Source organism: Pteronotus mesoamericanus, unplaced genomic scaffold, assembly GCF_021234165.1.
Source record: "Pteronotus mesoamericanus isolate MK-2021 breed Mesoamerican mustached bat unplaced genomic scaffold, CSHL_Meso_final contig_25, whole genome shotgun sequence".
NCBI lineage: Eukaryota > Metazoa > Chordata > Mammalia > Chiroptera > Mormoopidae > Pteronotus > Pteronotus mesoamericanus.
In genome coordinates, this window is record NW_026555105.1 from 38,897,549 (window position 1) to 38,916,468 (window position 18,920).

General features: G+C 40.5%; 1 protein-coding gene across 6 annotated transcripts in view; it reads left to right on the forward strand.

The window, feature by feature from the left end:
• Positions 1-18,920, forward strand: part of RIN2 (Ras and Rab interactor 2) — a 105,209-nt gene that overhangs the window by 80,868 nt on the left and 5,421 nt on the right. For all 6 annotated transcript variants that reach the window (XM_054574122.1, XM_054574121.1, XM_054574123.1 and 3 more), the window contains 2 exons: positions 14,073-14,378; positions 16,211-16,342. In XM_054574122.1, the coding sequence (XP_054430097.1) occupies positions 14,073-14,378; positions 16,211-16,342 (438 nt within the window). The remainder of the gene's footprint in view (positions 1-14,072; positions 14,379-16,210; positions 16,343-18,920) is intronic.

Sequence of the window (18,920 nt, forward strand, 5' to 3'; positions counted from 1 at the left end):
GCTTCTTAAAGCAAACCTTGCTTTATACCTGCCACACTGCAACATGCCAGGCTGGGAAATGTGGGAAGCAACTGAAGGGAACTGCAGAAAGGTTCTGTTCAGGGATCAAGTTTGCTTTCTGAGGGTCTGGTTGCTGTTTGATTTTGTGCTGTGTATGTGACAGGACTGTTGAGTGTTTTCTGAAAGTGGCTCTCTGCAGGCTGCGTATGCACAGAAAGGTAATTGTACTGTCTTCCAAGAGGCAGTGGGTGTTTTGTTCTGCTTTGTTTGGAAAGGGCCTTTTACTGAGGTATGGCTTACACTCAAAAAAGTACAGAGATGACAGTGTGCAGTCAATAAGCAGAACTTGACCAGCATCCAAAAGACCCCTGTCACACTTTTCCCAAAGGAGTAACCTAACCCCCTGCTGGCTTCTAATCATACAGAATTCAGTGACAAACACTGTTCTGGAATAAGAAAAAAAGGGAGGGGGTACACTGTGTACCTTTAAAATAAATAACAGTTTGAAGATCACATGAAAGGTGTTTTCTCTGAAGTCAAGGGGAAATACTTTCTTTATAACCTCATTGAGGGTCTAGATTAGTAGTTACTTTGGCCAAGGAAAATTTGAATTTGGCAAGCAGTCTGTTTTTCCAGGGCAAGAGTGTTGAAGGGATTTTCTTTCTTTTTTAATTTCAGAAGGTTGACTTTAAAAGGCTAATTCAGAGAGCTCATTCACTGGGCAGCAATAGCCAAAATAGCTATCAGACATTTCCTGGCAGTTCATAAAGCTAAACACAAATTTCTTCTTTCTGATTGGGTCTGTTTGTCAAAAGTAGTAAACAGTATGTGGTAGAGAGTAGCCTCTCTCCCTCCCTCTCTCCCCCTCTCTCCTTTAAGTGAGTTTCAGCACTCTTTGATTTTCTCACAGTGGAATCAAAGCCTTGTTTGTTTTTCTGTGGTTTGAGCCTGGGTCCTTGAGGCGTGGTTAGAGCTGAGCTGTTGCTGAAGAGAGAGGCTAGAAGGAATGTACTCTTGTGATGTGCCTTAGAATTGAAAAAGGCTTCAAGGCGAATCAAACTACCCAGATAGACCACCTCTTCCCCCTCATCCCACTAGATCCTGCTTCTCAGGGGAGACCAGCTCAGATGTAAAATTAACAGGGACCCAGAACCTACATAATAAGCTTCCCTCTGAGAAGGCCCAGGGGTAGAGCAAGACAGGCACTGATGTCAGCCCTGAGGTATGTGGCAAACATTGCCAACCAGCCTACAGAGACAGGCTCTCAAGGGGATAAGGGCCTTCCCTTCCTTCCCTGCTGATGTCGTAAGCACCAACCCGAGTACTGGTTCCAAGAAGCTCTTCCGCCAGCTTCTTTTGAAGTGAAGGTCAGACATATTACTTGCTCTTGAAGTGCAAGGCTTCATTTTCTCCAAAAACAAATTTGCTGCTCCAGAAAAATGCAGCTTTTAATTTAAACTCTAAGGTCATAACAAGAAAGAAAGCTGACATCTGTGGAACCCTAATTTGAGCCAGGTGGACATTCAAGTGATTTCAGTGAGTTCTGGCCTCACCTCTGTGAAGCAAGCATGGGCATCATCCCTGTGGAGTAAAGAAAGGCAGGGCTTTGCCAGATGGAGTCGTTTGTCCCAAGGCCACACCAACTAGTAACCAGCAGGTACAGCATTTGCACTTCCTTCTGTCAAATTCAAAACCCATGTTTTTTGAAACCTTACCTCCTTCTGCTGCCTACACTCATACCTTCTCATCAGAAATTAAGGAAAATTGAAAAAATGTTTTTAATAATATTGTACACCTAAAACTGAAAAATTGTTATATGTCGGTTACATTTCAATTAATAATTAATTTAAGAAAAATTTTAAATTAAGAATGAAATTAAGGGGAATTTTAATAGAATGCTAACCCTTCACTGAAGCATCTCGGACTAAAGCCCTCTATGGAGATGCAGGTGTGTCTGCCCTAAACGTTGCCACGCTTTATTATTGGTTTGTTTGCTTTGGTTTTAAAGATTTCTTGTTAAAATGGGCACTTTGTATCTATTGCTTCCTCATTGAAACCATCATTCTGTTTTGAAAGTACAGTGAATAGGCTAGGCTTTTGAAATTAAGAGGAAGGTGTACCAGAACAAAGGTTAACCTAAGAAACTCATCACAAGCCCAGCTGGAGGGAAGGAGGTGACCCTAACTATTAAAAAACCAATCCCCTTAAGTGTAAAAATTACTAGATTAGGATTGATAAGAAAGTGGACTTAGTCTGGTTGTCTTATTTTTACATATTTCTAAATGAAGGGCTCACTAATTTACTATAGACTTGTTAATGCAGTGACTCCTTTGGGCCTCATAACCAAGTCACGGTTCGCACATTTGTGTAGATATTTTTCATGGTTTGCAAATTCATGAATGGAGACCAAGACATATAAAGTGACTTGAAGAGGGTTCTCCTGTTGATAAATAGGGGAGTCTGGGTTTCACCAGGTCTTCTCTCTCTCTGTTGTCTGCTCATTTCTCACCATATCTCTCTTCCTGAGTGGAAGAAATTCACTCTGAATAGATTCACTTTGAATGCCATCCCCAGAATCCCAAGCCTCAAATTTGTACTGAACTGGTGTCTACTAATGCTCATGAGGCTTTTCAAGAATACCAGTTGGGGTTCTATACTTCTAAAAAGTCTAGTCCTATCCTCCTCTCCCACAACTTATGAAGGACAGAGCTCTGAAATAGAAAATGGGAATTTAAATATAAAGCCAAATTTACAGAACCTCCATCCTGAAATTAAGGAAGTTGAAGGAGGTAGTTCACTACCTGTGTAGACTTAGAGCCATCATTCATACGTGAAAAATGACCATATAAATCCAATTGTGTGTGAAGTATATGGAAATAATACTAATCTCTTCTTCAGAGAGTGATTCTTCAATTACAAAGAGAAAAACCAATTAAAAACTGAGTTTCTCTTACCCACTGTCACTTTACCCATATGTTCCTGTTATGACCCTTTAGGTCATCACTTTCAAGGTGAGTATGAAATGATAGGCAGTCTCAAAAATGAAAAACTGCCAACAAACAACAAGTGCTGGTGAATATGCGGAGAAAAGGAAACCCTCGTGTACTGTTGGTGGGAATACAGATTGGTAAGGCCACTGTGGAAACGGTATGGAGTTACCTCAAAAAATTAAAAGTGGATCTCCTTTATGACCCAGCAATTCCACTTCTGGAAATAGATTAGAAAAAACATGAAATACTAATTCAAAAGAATATATGCATGCTTATGTTCATTGCAGCATTATTTACAATAGCCAAGACTTGGAAGCAGCCCAAATGTCCACCAGTAGATGAGTGGATAAAAGGCTGTGGTACATTTGCACAATGGATTACTACTTGGCCATTAAAAAGAGGAAGTCTTACCCTTTGCTTAACTACATGGATGGGTCTGGAGAGTATTATGTGAAGTAAAAAAAGCCAGTTAGAGAAAGACAAGTACCATATGATTTCACTTATACGTGGAAACTAATGAACAAAACAAACAAACAAAATCAAAACAGACTCATAGACACAGAGAACAGACTGGCAGCTGTCAGAAGGGAGGAAGGTTGGAGAGCTGGGTGAAAGAGGTAAAAGGTTTGAGGGGAAAAAACTCATAGACACAGACAACAGAATACAACAGAATAGGGCAACATAGAAGAGGATAAAGGGGGATAAATGGTGATGGAAGGAAACTTGACTTGGGGTGATGAACACACAATACAATATACAGATGATTTATTATAGAATTGCACACCTGAAACCTATATAATTTTATTAACCAATGTCACCCCAATAAGTTCAATAAAAAAGAGAACTTGACTAAGAGTCACATTAGCCAAGATTCAGTTAAAAACTTACTATCGTGAAAAGATATTCATTTTGAAATAGCTTTTGCTGACTTAAAAAATAACAAATTCTCATCTTAAAATTATTTGTAAAATACAGAGAAGTATAAAGAAGAAAAATAAAAATCCCTGGCAAGTTCCATTGAGCTAAAAAGAAAAAATAAGAAAGAAAGAAAGAAAAAGAAAAACTGTCACTCTAAATGGTGGTGTCCTATCATGGCAAATTTGCAGTCTGTTTAGATTACTCTTTAAAGCACTTCTACCCAAAGCCCTGCTATTTAGAGGCTCTTGAATAAATATTAGTTGACTGACATCATCCATAGTTTCCGGGTGGGTGAATGAAGCCAATGAGGATGAGATGTGATGAGTTCCCATGTGGGCCAGTTCTCTGTTTATTCCAGAGCAACATACAGGGTGGGGCAAAAGTAGGTTTACAGTTGTGAGTATGCAAAACACAGCAAAACACAGAGTTTATTATTATTTCTTATATTATTTTTTATACAAACAACTGTATTATGTTTCTGCTTGGAACAGTAATCCACTCCCCACACACCACCCCCCTCCAAAGTGGTACATGAAAGGACAAACACGTGCTTTAACAAAAAGTATACACAGTTTTAGGTCCTACTCAAAAGCCCTGGGATCAGTAACTTCATCAACAGAGTGAGGTACGCTTATTACTGGTATGTCCCTTCAAGGGACAGGGTGTGACATTCCTCATTATTCCAACATGTGTTTCTAACTGGTGAGTTTTTACATCATACCACTCTTGCTTCAAGTCTTTTTCAACCAATGGGAAAATGAGTCCAAAATTTTTGGTAGTAAAATCTTCGCATTGCAAAACTATTTGCATTTTTGTGGTTAGTGTTTTGATTTTATTCAAGCAAAATAATTCTTTTTTTTTAATTTGATGTTAACCTTGGGAAATTCCTCTGTTTTCAAGTCTTATTTCAAGAAAAACAAAATTTCTGCAACTCAAAGTGTTACTAATCCCAGATTTTCTATAACTGCCCACCACAGACTACAAACAGCAATACAAAATGCCAACTTTGTGTATTCATAAAAGTCAGTAGTGAAAAACAAAACAACTGTTTTATTTTCATTAATTCTACATAGTAAAATGTATAATTATTTGAAGAAAACTATCCTTAAACTGAATTCTCACATATTTCAAAGAGAACATTAATTTACACACGCATATGTTTTTTCAATAGAGAAATACTGAAATGTGGTTAGACACCAGAGACCATAGCATGAGTAAGAAAGGGGGTTTGAAGACATTCCCTAGGAATTAAACAATTATAACTACTTTGCTCCAAATCACTTTCTAAAATACGAGTATGGAAGTCTGGCTCAAGCTTTAATATCTTGTGTGACTTGTTTTTAATTTTTAATTCATAGTTTGGCTTAATCTCTTTAAGTTATTTTCTGCCCTTTTTTATATAAGTAGTCATTCTGAGAGAAGCAACCAGAGAGGCATATTAATGCCCAGTTGTAGTTGAAACTTTGGATCTGACTTCTGATCTAGTCCTGTGATCATACATTGGGAAGGCTCAAATATCCTAATACAAGGGGTCAAGAGAAAGGAGAAAGACTGATTTCAAAGCATATACAAAGAATGCTTAAATTATTTTTGAAAATTAATTTAAATAGGTTGAAGACCACAGCAAGACCACCTTTCTTTCCCATGGGGCCTTATTCGTTATGTAACTTTTACTTAAAGGCATCAAAATTGGGTCAGTTATGTTATATCAACTAAAAAAAGGTTCACAACTCTAAAATTAGGAGTCTTTGGCCAGGAGTCCCTGACTCCATGATACTCTCTGCCCGGGAACTGTTAGCCTATAATTCGGAGAGCCCTTGCTATCAAGGTGGGGCTGGGAGTGGCATCACAAACTAAGGCATATGAAGATATTTGTACTAGAGTGTTTTCTGACTATAGAAGTTTCCATCCCAACAGAAATAAGCACCTCATAGGCAGGAAATATCACCATTACCTGGAATTGATATAGGGATTGAGAGGATGAGCCAGAGGACACTTGAAATACTACAACGATTTAAATGGAAGCATGAGGATCTTTAAGACTTTGACAGATTTCCCAGTACTCTACTCCAGCTTAAAGGACTGCCCTGATTGGCTGCCTCGATGAGGGGAGCATGGCATGGAGAAGCCCTCACTGGCCAGGGGTCCCACCCATAGCCTTGCCTCACTTGTGCAGCCTCTCATCAAGGACCAAGTCCTGCAGTCACAGCCCCTGGCCTCTCACTTCAGACACAATGTCCACTGTGGAAGTTATTGTTTATTGTCCAGGCCCAGGGCTTCTTTTAGAAGCCAAAATTCAGTCTACCTCTTGTCGAGTCAAAGATTATATATTACATGCATACTGTGTTTTTAATAGAACTAAGTGAAAGCCCCCATAATCCCCTCACCCATGTGCATTTCTTGATGGTTTACAAAGATTTTTTATACATAAAGTCCCCTTAAATCTTATTAGTTCCTTGGAAGGCTCCATTTATTATCCTCATTTTTATAGATAAGGAAACAAAAGCTTACTTAGTGAGGTCAAGCCAGGGTGCAAATAAGACTGAAATGGACTCATGTGGCAGGCTTTTCCTACATCTCAAGTGGTAGCTACACTGCCTTTCTCGTTTGTTTTATGAGGACAACCGTAGAGGCGAAGTCACACCATAGCAGAAGATGCATGGTTCACATGACTTAACATGAATGTTGTTAACCTGCCTCACCAGCCCAAGGTTCAGTCTACCAAGTTTCTGTTCTATAAAATTAAAGGTCCTCCTGTTTCATACTTTATTCTTCAGAAGTGGACGACTAAGTCCTGCCCACTCTCAATGGATAAGAGTAGAACTAAATTCCACCTCCTGAGGCCAGGAGATCAACACAAATTATTCAGAATTTTTCTGTAAGGAGGATTGGTCTCTTCTCCCCTGCCTTCTTTTTTACTGGCCTTTTACTAGAAGACACTGAAATTAGTTGATGGATTCTAAACATAAAATACTGCATGAATATAGCCTATACTTTTTCATAATGCCCTTCCCCAAAGCCCACCAAAACAAATAATGATACAAGTGAATCACCACCCAGTAGTTGTCATCTTTATCTTGGCGCCATCTCTGCTGGACTGGTGGGATCCTCCTTTAATAATGAAACATCCTTTATCATTTATTTTGTATTAGCTGAAGTATATATTGCTGACAATACTTAAAGCAAAGCCAGGTACAAAGCATCCCTGTAGGGCAACAGGGAACTCTGCAGGACTGGAGCTGGCTGTCCCAACAACACCTGGGCAATAGCACCATCACCAGTCACACTTGCTATATTCTGCAGGGGAAAGGAAAAAAAACAATTTTCACATAGCCTCCCAAAGGAAGGATTTGTAGTTCAACAATCACTTTTAAGCATATGCTATGTGCAGTCCTTGGACTGAGGGCTGCAGGTGGCTTATATCATTCCCTCCAGGTCTGATATTCAGAGGGCTTCTCCTGGAGGAAAGAAGTCTATGTCTCTCAAAGTCAGTGCCATTGCAAAAGAACGCTGAGTTGACAGGAGGGGAGGAGTCTGTGAAGAGGGAAGGAACACAAGGCTTCATAGGAATCCACATTGGGAAAGGCAAGGAGCCCACCAGACACAAGGAACAGCATGTGGAAAGGAGCAGAGGCACAGAGGACTGCAATACTGTTAGCTTCAGCAAGAACATGGGCTGTTTGTAGGATATGTGCTGGGAAGAAGGAATGGAAGGCAAGGCCCAAGGTGCATTCCCAAGAAATGTCTGAGTCTTTAAGATAGTGGAAAGCATTTTAGAAAGATCACACCAGTGGAACTCTGACAATCTCTCTAGCTCAGATACCAACCAATGAAATCAGATGCTGGCCATAAACACTTGCAGACCAGTGTGACAAGCCAGGATGCCAGGGTACTGGAGTGGGCAGACATTTAGACAGGACATCAGCGTGACCCAAGCCCTCCACAGTTAGTAGAGCAAAAACAGTTAGTGGTAAACCAAACCAACCCTTCATCCCACACACTTTCTCATCTGAAATGGAGGCTCTCTCAGTTCCCAACAATCTGAAAGATAACACGGCCTCCAAGGATGTTTGGCTCATCTGTGGTTTTGAGCTATTAGGGACTGAATGAGGCTGTGACAAACACTCAGGACAAGGAAAACCCAGAGGGCTAGACTTCAGATGTTCTGCCTTTGTAACTATGGACAGGAGGGGCTGAGGAAGGGTAAGAGAGCATGAAAAAGAGAAAGATGTACAGGAAACTAGGTGGCTTTTCAATTAACTTATCAAAGCACTTTCAGTTCCCGTTTCAAACCAAGCAAACCACAGTTAACCCAAAACAAAACAAAACAAAACAAAACAAAAACCAGATAGGCCTGAATCACCAAATAGGGTATCCCTTTTCAAAAGCATATAGCACACATTCAAAAGGGAACAGAGGGCATTAATGGTATTTGCCGAGACTAGATGTCAGGTGTATAGGGGTGTTCTTTGTGTGAGCTCTCACCCAACCCTCCCAACAAATCCCCTCTGAGTGGTCCTATTTTACAGATGAGGAATCTGAGGCCTGGAAAGGTCATCCTTTCCACTCAGGGTTGCAAAACAGAAAATTGCTCATTTGAATTCACGTGTGACCTGAGGATCACCGGGACACCAAGTAATGTGCTTTATGAGCAGTTTGTATAGAGTACAGCAAAGTGCTGTTGGTTGCCTGGGTGTCACATCTCAGCTGTGCTGAGATGGGAAGAATCAGTTTCTCAGCTGAGAAGCAGGAGTATGTGGTGGTTCAGAGGAAGCACTCAGGCTGGACTGCTGGGCCAGAAGACCCAGCTCTGCTCTTGAGCTATGTGTGCTTCATCATGTCTTCACATATCTATGCCTCAGTTTCTCCACATGTAACATGGAGTGCTAGGCACTGTTGTGCCTGCTCCACTGATACTCACTTACCTGTTTGATTTCCAACTGCCAGCACCTGCAAAACTTTACCTGACAATTTTTCATGCCACCAGGGTGGATGGAAATGCCCTCCCCAGTGTTCGGGAGCAACCCTCAAACAGGGACCAAAGGGAGCAGGTGTATAAATGCCCCAGCTGCTTCCCTTCCAGTGAGACAACCATAAGGTATTCTGTGCACTGCATCTTGGACTTCCCATCAGAGTTGAGCTCCAGCTGCCCCCAGTGATGACTGGCTTAATAAAAAACACTACATTGGCTGCCTTCCCTCTTGTCTCACTTCAGCAGTCCACTACCAGTGCTTTCTGGGCTCACCTCCCAGAAGAACTACTGATATTCAAGACCTTGTCTTAGGGTCAGCTTCTGGGAGAACCCAAACTAAGACAAGTAGGGGTTATGCACTCAATTCAGTCAAAGCATCGGGAAGTATATAATAGTGCTTGGAACTCACTGAGTACCACACAGTGTCAATTCTAATCTTTAATCCAATCATACAGCCAAAGGAAAATATGTTAGCACATAAAGAAAAATCATTTTGCCCTTGTACAGAGGGAGGCCATCATGCTATTCCCTGACTTGTTTGCAGTAACAACAACCAGGCTTGCATCTCATCTCTACCATCCTAGGAAGTCATTTGACTGCTAAGCCTTATGCCCAGGTGCGTAGTGAGGATGGCACTAGTTACTACTTCAAAGGACAGAAGTGAGGATTTACACCTAATAAGGTTATATAGCCCCCTTAGAATAGGAACTGCACAAATAGATGCCCAATAAATCTTAGCAATTATAAATGTTTAAATTTCACAGTTTGAGCGTCCATCTCTTGTAATGAGCTTCTCTTTGTACTACTTTAATTTTTAAAAATTATCAGAATGCTAGAATCCTAATAAACCAAGAGACCATATGACCTAACCTCATCTTTTATCTTTATCACCTAACTTTAGGTTGCAACCTGTATATTTTGAATATTATGTTGTTAGGCTATGGTTTCTATTAGAATCTCTGGAGAATATTTATGATTATTTCATTTTGTTTTAGCAATCAGTCAGGCTTAGATTGCTAGTTCTGTCTTGCCTTCCATGGGCAACGATTCCAATGGCTGTTCAGAAGTTTAAAGCAATGACAGTGAGAGAAATGAAGTGACTTGGCCAAGGTCACTTAGAAAGGTAGGGTTGGGCTGGCTGCCAGGCCTCATGTTCCTTGTGCTTTCTAAGACATGCACCTTCTCTGGTCTTCACCTTCACCTCTCAGGCTCTCACTTCCCCCTAGACAGCATTGGGGTAAGCATGATCAGTCTTGTGATGACTTCCTGTCAGATCTCTGGCCTTTCCTGGAACAGATGCTGTCAGTTGGAGTGAAACAAGAGGGAGAAGGCTCTGTCTTCCATTCCTAATAGGGGAGTGATCACTCACAGCAGGGGAGGAAAACACATTTAACACTTCTTACAAATAAAAACATCAGGTCTCATTAACGCAAGAAGCATTCAAGCCATTGCCATGCTCTTTGTCATCCCCCCTTATGGATGAGCTTTGGGGACAGTTGATAGGATCTGTATAAATATTTTCAGAAAGTTTGTTTTCAGTTTTGATCATTCAGCTAACATTTTGTTTCTAAAATTGACAATATTGTATGTAGCACAAACAATTCTCTAGTATTTTCTTGGGGTTTTTTTGGTAGATAAATACACTTCACATAACCAGATTTCTTGGGTTCGAATTCTGGCTCCCCCTCTTGCTAGTGTGTGGTACTGATCTCTCTGGGTTTCAGTTTCCTCATCTATAAAATGAATCCCAATAGGGTTTGTTCGAGACTTCATGAGACTTCAACAGTCAGTGCATGTAAAGTGCCTAAAGTGATTTATTTGTTCTTACAGTTTAAACTATTTTGTTTTGCTAGGATTTAAAGCAATCAGAGATAATAAAAAACAACAGCAATTTATAAGAAATGTGAGCACTCCGGATTATTTTGTTTATTTGTTTGTTTAAACTAGTTCTCATTCTGAAAGATTTTTTGTTCCTTTGGTTTATTCAAATCATTTTTCCCTGTTCCTTCATGAACAGAACCTGTTTTTCTTATTGGCGAAAACCAGCTTGGTACCAGGTCCCTTGGACTTTAATATTCCTTATATTTATTAAGGATTTGGAGAGGGGGGTTAGGAGTAAAGCCTTGAAATCAATGCAAAGAGAGTAGTCTTATTTCTAAACAATGGCCTTTAAAAGTGTACTAAAAAGGCAAATCTCTTTCTGGAGCATGCCTGTGTCTTTCCCAACCCCCTTCTTTCCCCAGGACCAGCTCGCTGGCTGGCGCTGGCAGGCCCGCTCTCTCAGTGCTCGCTGGTGTGGGCATGCTGGCGCGCGTGCTCTCCCTCTCTCCCCGGTTCTCCCCTACCCTCGCTGAACTCCAAGGGCCCTTCTTTAGCTGTAACTTGTTTTCTGAACCCATTTCTTCTATAACTAGGAAGGAAGGAGGGAAGGGAGGGAGGGAGGAATGGAGGGAGGGTGGGGGGGAGGGAGGGAAGGAAAATATCTAGTACTGGTAAATATCTAACACTGGTTTTCAAAGGAATGGGCACATTTCCTTTGGCAATGGGTCTGAGGTTTCAACCCTTAAGATTTCCACAGCCCCATTCATGAATAAGGGTGAAGTTTGAAGCTCAAAGCCTGCCTGAGTGGCCTGCTCAGCTTGCTGGGAATGAGCTCTCTATCAGTGCCCCTACCTCCCTGCCCCGGAGAACAGACAGCACTGTCTGGGGATGATGTGTGTTAATATTCCAGCCCAGACATGACCAGGCTCACTCTGAAGTAAAAAGTTGCCCTTGGGGTTCAAAGAGAAAATCCCAGGCTGGTCTCCAGTTGTTTCTGTTTGTTTGATTTATACATGGTTATTGAAATTTAAATATCTGAAGTGCTCAGCTCAACCAATTTTCACTTGTGGACATACATAGCCAACATCCAGATCCAGATAATCTTTACCCCCTAGAAGTATCTCCCCACAGCCCCATTTATTTCTAAGGGTTACTGCCACCCTGGCTCCTGTCATCATAGATTTGTTTTGCCTACTTTTGGACTTTATATAAATGAAATGCTAAAGGAGATCCTCTTTTATGTCTGGCTTCTTCAACATAGCATTATATCTGTGAGATTCATCCAGTTACATTTGAAGCAGCACTGTGCTGCTTTTCATGGACTGAATCTCCCATTGTCTGAATTCCATTGTAGAAGTACATCCTTGTATCTCTTCCATTGGGATAGGCTTATAGGCTGTTTCCAGTTTCTGACTATTATAAATAATGCTGCTATCCATATTCATGTACAGTCCTAGTTACTGAATGACACAACTTCCCTCCCCCTTTGGTGACCTCATTCTAAGAGTACTCACGTATAATCATGAATGTAGCTCTTGGAACCTTTGGATAGAGAGGAATCAACTGGTGAATGCTTATAAAGCACCTTGAACTTTAGAATTAAGAGATTATTTACTTTGAAAAGTAGTATGATTGGTTGTTTAAAATAGTTGTCCAGCCTCAATCAAGCCATTAGACATCTCTAAACCTCAGTTTCCTCCTGTATAAAATGGCCAAAGTATCACTATTATGCAATAATAATAAAATCATAAGAATTAGATGACATAATGAAAAAAAGCACAGCCCAGCCAACTGAGTGTTCAATGTTAATTGCTATTATTGACTTTTGATCGTAATAAAAAAAGCAAAGTCAAAGATGCTATGAAGTTGCACAACATGATTAACACAACATAACCAATAGAAACCCATGCCAAATGTCAAATAAAAATGTTGTTTTTCTTCTTACTTTATAACTTCTTTTGCTTCAACCTGAATTTCTGCAGTTGAATAAAATTCTCTGGTTAAACAGATCTCCTGGATAGGATATGGAGATGGAGGAACAGAAAAAACTGGGCAGGGGAAGCTGATGATTGTGGGGTCAGCATTAACTCTTGGTGCCTTTTTCACTTTGAGTTATGGGAAGGTTGTTTTCCATGTTTGTGCATCTGGCTTAAATTTCTCTTTGTCCCTGACCTTCTCACAATATGTGATAATTTGGATTCAGTGTGATGTGGTCCAGGGTCAGGAATTTCAAAGGCCAGAGAAACAACTATTCCCAGTCTTTTAAGTAAGTGGGTCCATGGGTTTCCAAAATGAAATCACATTAGAGTGTGGTTACTATCTAGGTAGCTTTGATGAGAATGTGCAAACATTTGAGATTGAAAAGCTGATGTTGAAAAGGCATAAATCATCTTCAGTCTGGATCCCCAGATGTATGATCCTGGTCATTTCACTGTCAGCCAAGAAAGCTACTCCATTGGGCAACCACCCAAAAAAGAGGGAGAAATCATGCTTCCAACACCTGAAGGTGTTCCCTAACTCTGAACAAAAACATACTTCAAAAAATTTTACTTACAGAAAATTCGCAAAAATAGTACTAAAAAATCATGTCTGCCCCTTTTCCAGATTTCGCAAATGTTAGCACTTTGTCATGTTTGTCTCATTCTTCTTTCCCTCTGTTTACATACACACACCATCCTCTTTCCTGAGCCATTTGAGAGTTAATTGCAGACATTGTGTCCTTACCCTAAGTGTGTATTTCCTAAACTCAGAAACACTCTGTTACAAAACTGCAGTAAAATTAACACTTATTCAGTGTTAACACTATTAACTAACTGCAGACTTTATTCAAATCTCATCTAATGTTCCACTAATGTCCTTTATAGCAAATAAAATACAGAATTGTTTTTGGGTCCAGAATCCTATCTAAGATAACATGTGCATATAGTTGAATTTATTTCCTCAGAAAAATATTTTAAGGGATGTTGAACCCTCACTATTAGAAAATCCTTTCATTAAAATAACAATTGCTTACCTGTCAACTTGATGATCAGTGGAAGAACTAGGCCAAAAAAAAAAAAAAAGTCTTCTAAAATATTTGCCTGAGCTTATGGAGGAGGGGACATAAATGTAGTTAAATATATTTAATTGCATTGATTATGTGCAAGAGAAACTAAGAATTCATCAGGAAAGATGTTTTTCCTCTTGGCTTTACAGAAGAAAAGGTTGGAGGGTGACAGTGCTGCTAAGTTTTATTGAGTGGGTGCATGTGCAGTCGTAACTTGTCTGCCCTCTGACCAATGCACAGAGTTGCGATGTCCATTCCAAGAAAGCAGACCTGCATTTCTTCTTTCTTCAGACAATGGTCACAGTAGCTGCACTTTCTTTGGCAGATGTGGTGTTGGAAAAAGCCATGCACAAGTGCATCTTGAAGCCCTTGAAGGGGCACGTGGAGGCCATGCTGAGGGACTTCCACATGGCCGATGGCTCATGGAAACAACTCAAGGAGAACCTGCAGCTTGTGCGACAGAGGAATCCACAGGAGCTGGGGGTCTTCGCCCCAACCCCTGATTTTGTGGATGTTGAAAAAATCAAAGTCAAATTCATGACTATGCAGAAGATGTATTCTCCAGAAAAGAAGGTCATGCTGCTGTTGAGGGTCTGCAAGCTTATTTACACTGTCATGGAGAACAACTCAGGTGAGGCTGCCACTTCCCACTCAGCTAGTGATATGGCCAGTGACCAGGCCAGTCACAAGTCAGGCTTTCTGATTCCCAATTGCTCTTCCTTTAAATCTTTTGATTTCACCAAGCAGCTCTCAAAAATACAAGTGTTAGTCGCATGCAACAGATTAAAATCACCAAAAAAAAATCTTATGAGGGCAACAAGATTTTTGCAGTTTATTAAATATTTAATGAAGAGTAGTAAATACATATTCAGTCTCTGGAATCCAAGCTTAAATCCTAGCTCTGCAAATGAGTTAATTAACTGACACTTTGGCCACCCTACCTTACCTTCTAAGGTGTAGTATCTGTACTTGTCATTGGATATGACCCCTTCCTTCATAAGGTGGGTGTTAGATGGGACAAAGCCTGCACAGTCCCGAGCACAATGGAAATATTAGCAATAATCATTACTACATTTTAGCCAGTGATGGCTTGTATCAATGGTCTACAGCATACATCAGAAACTTGGAGCATGCAATAATGGTGAAGTTTTATTACAACCATTTCATTGGCTCTCCCTTCTTTTCCACAAGCTGAAGCAATGTAATTGGAATTCACAAAAAAGTTACAAAGTTGGGAAGTAAGCCCTAGGATTTCCCCTGTGCTGCTTCTTATAGATCTTAACTATGGCTCGTAGATAGTGATTGGGCCCTGCATTGCTCTAGGTCTTCAGGGAGCCTAGTGTAATTCCATGTATGACTAGTGCCTTTCCCTCTGAGTGAAACTGCTTCATGGAGAAGGAACTGAGAGAAAACAGGCCCAAGTAACCACTCCTTGAGTAGATAGAAGTGTGTGTGTGTGCATTCAAATTGTTGAGGAAAGACAATCCATGAGCTCTTAGGCTAGCAATGATAGCATATGAACATCACCTCTTATATTTGCCAGCATATTTCACATATAGAAAATACATTTTTGTAGTTCATGAAACCATTTATAAAAGACCTTAGAAAATATCTGCACAGTATTATGTTCTTCTAAAACAGTTTCTCAACCTCAGCACTAATGCGTGCTCACCAGATAATTCTTTGTTGTGGGGGCTATCCACCTCCTATAGGAAGTTTACGAGCATTCCAGATGCCGTTTGTACCCCACCCTCCAGTCCTAAAAATAAAAATGTCTCTAGACAATGTCAGTTTCTTCTGGGGGACAAAATCACCCCTCACCCCTGTGGAGAATCACCACTGTAATGAAAAACAGCAAGAAGGACTAAAATCTTCTTGCCATATATTAATCATCTGCCTCTATTCTACATATGCTGAATTAGCACATTTAAATAAATTGTGTGCTCACCTCAAGCAGAAAGCAACCTTTACTCCTGGTTTGAGTTTGGTCCTCTTGTAATGTTTGTCTTTAGCTTGCACAGACAGCAGTAGGAAACAAGACACAACGTGGGGAGCCTAAGTCCTTCTGATCAAGGCCACCCCCCAAAAAAGGTACAATGGGTTAACATAATAAGAAGATACTTTGTAAATTGATTTGTAATATTACTTGCTGAAAGTTAAGCTATTTAAAAGTACTGTGTCCTGCTGCATAATGATATAACCCATGACAGTGGGGGAAAAATCTTTCCTGGGTTCACTGAACCCTAGGTGCTCATTCTGAAATTGTGAGTGAGGGCTGGTGTGAGAGATGTGCAGTGGGGAGGGTGTGGGTTACACAGGATTCCAGAAACACCCACCTCTGCTTAAGAATAGCACATTTGCCCAGGGTGACTCCTCCCTATCTAAAAAAAGCAGCAAGTAGGAAATGAAAGAAAGAAATGTTGGTAAAAATATTCCTGTCTTCCCCTTCCCTCCTAATCCCAGGGAGGATGTATGGTGCTGATGACTTTCTGCCAGTCCTGACCTATGTCATAGCTCAGTGTGACATGCTGGAGCTGGACACGGAAATTGAGTACATGATGGAGCTCTTAGATCCTTCACTGCTACATGGAGAAGGTAACGTGCTTTCAGAAAGGTGGGAAGAGCTGGATGCTTTGCAGGGGTTGGTTTTTGTTACTGAGATGAAGTGCACATAACAAAATCAACTGTTTTAAAGTGAGCAATTCAGTAGCATTTAGTACACTTACAATGTTGTGTAATACACCACCTCTATCAAGCTCCAGAAATATACCCCAAAATAAAGCCCCATTCCCATTAAGCAGTTATGTGGGAGCTTTATTAAAATCCTAAGGGTTAAGTCGAGTTTTGATTTAAAAGAATTTGCTGACTTTTTTTTAAACTACAAGAGTAATACATATTCATTGTAGGAAATTTGGAAACATCAGAAAAACACAGAAAGTGTAACCCCGCCATAATTATACTTTATCGAGATTAGTTAATTGCAATTAAAAAACGTTCAATAGAATAAATGCTATGTTGAAAAAGAAATGGTATATTTGATTTCAAGAGGAAGTTGAAATCAAACTTTTGTTAGAGAATATTTCTACTTGTCAGAAGAAATGTCTGGCTGTTATATCAGTGAAACAGATGAAGGCCTGTTTCACTTCATCTATTTTCCCCATCATTTAAAGAAATTTTTGTTTTCAAGATGAAAACAGCATTTATTTTCTTTTTTATTTAAAAAATAGTATTTGCTCATTGTTAAAATAAAAATACAGTGGACTAAAATTTAGACGGTTTGCTTTTCAATTTACCTTGGCAATTCAGTTTCCTTCTTGTGTCTGCCTGACCCCAATATGTCTTAGCAGAAATTCCTTCTCCTTACACATTGGTTAGGTATTTTTATCATGGAAATAATTTGGATGTTTGTCAGTGTGGTACACGGCCTTGAAAAGGAGAAATAACAGGGACTCTTCGGTAAGTTTGTCTTTTTAAAGGAGAACAACTCAGGACCTGTGCATTGTGAATCCTGTTCATCCATTTTCATATGTCCCTGTAAGAGCCAACCAAGATAGACCCTGAGTTCTGAATTGTTGCATAGGGTTTTTTGTTTTTGTTTTTGTTTTTTTCCTTTTCCCCAGTGAGTTTTAGTCTAGGCTTGAGGAAAAAGGTCCAGGAGTTGATAGGATTCCCCAGAGATGTGCCATACTTGTATTTTCCCTGAAGGGAACTTAAATGTTTTGCCACTCTATAACATATCCCATAGTCCCCTATTGGCTGGCTTCCTTACCAGGCCTGCCCTCCTCCTTGAAGCCCATATGGTGCATCTTCCACCTCTCTAGGGTTAATGCTGACTCAGGATTAGTGATGATTATCTTTTTGTTCTGTCCCCACAGACAGATGTGAATGAGCCTCTTTCATTCCTTTGCCCTCTCACCTGTTTATCGCCTCTTATTATTATTATTCACAACATGAGCTACCAAGGCTTTCCTTCCCTGCTCTGCCCTGGGGTTTGATAGGAGGGAGGAAAGCATATGGATTTGTCCAGTGACTAAGAGAAGTATACAGGCCATCATTATTATACTTTTCATCATTATTATATATTGCATAATTTTTATAATTTTTTTATGCATCCGGGTACTTTCTTTTAGCTTCAATCATGTTTAATTTCTAGTAATACGTATGTCAAATTCTTGGCATGTTACGGAATGGGCATGCCAGTTTCACTCAGAAAATTACTGCTCTGTTGCTGACAATGTGTACTTAAACAAACATATGCTTACATCTTGTGGCCTGAGGATATAGACAGACATTTCCTGCCACCTTTCCCCACTTTCCCCAGAGGAAGACACTGCCCTGGACACTGTTGATGACAGATGAGCAGGTTGCTGTCCTCACCTCCAGAAATCATGCATGAGAGAAACACACGAGCCCAGCTAGTGAACATACAGAGCAGCCTGTGAGCTCATGCTTAAACTAGAGACTGCTTCCACTTTACTGTCTCAGGCTGCTTGGCTACCTTCCTGGGAGAGCAGGGCAGCCAGTCTGGTTGGCTGTGGTTACAGACCAGGACTGTGCTCTAGTGAACTGAAGCTGTGCAGACCGGGAGGAAGAAGCTGCTGAGCAGAGCTACATCACGGACCCAGCCCTCCGTGGCCTGCTCCAGGCCCTCTTTGGTTTGCAGGGTAGTAGCCCACATCTCTTTTCTGCTGTTTAAGCAGGTAGTTATGGAAAAAGCATTATAGACCCCCTTTTAAGTGCACAGTTCTTGTGGTAGGGCTTTAGTTTTGCTGAAATGTAAATCTTCCTCTGATTGCATCCACATGTTTCAAAGTGTGGTCAGTTTTGTGCTTCCAGCATTTTGTTTTTCTCTTTAGTGGCCAGAACAGATCACAGCTCTGGAGTCTAAAATTTGATGTCCAAAGGAAACACCCTCCCTCCCAAACTTCATTGTAACAGTCCCCCCAAGTCCCAGTTCTAATACTCGAACCCCTTTCTTGAATTTTTGATATTGATTTCTGCTAAAATTCTGTGTAGCATTTAAATGGGCTACTGTGTTTTGAGTTCAGTCACGTGCTGATTTGTTCTTGGGGCAAATATTTGGTAAAAATCAGCTACTCACCATTTTGTGCTAGCATGTGGAACTGCCCTGGGAAACTTACCCCTGGCTGGTGGGCAGTTAAACTATTGAAAT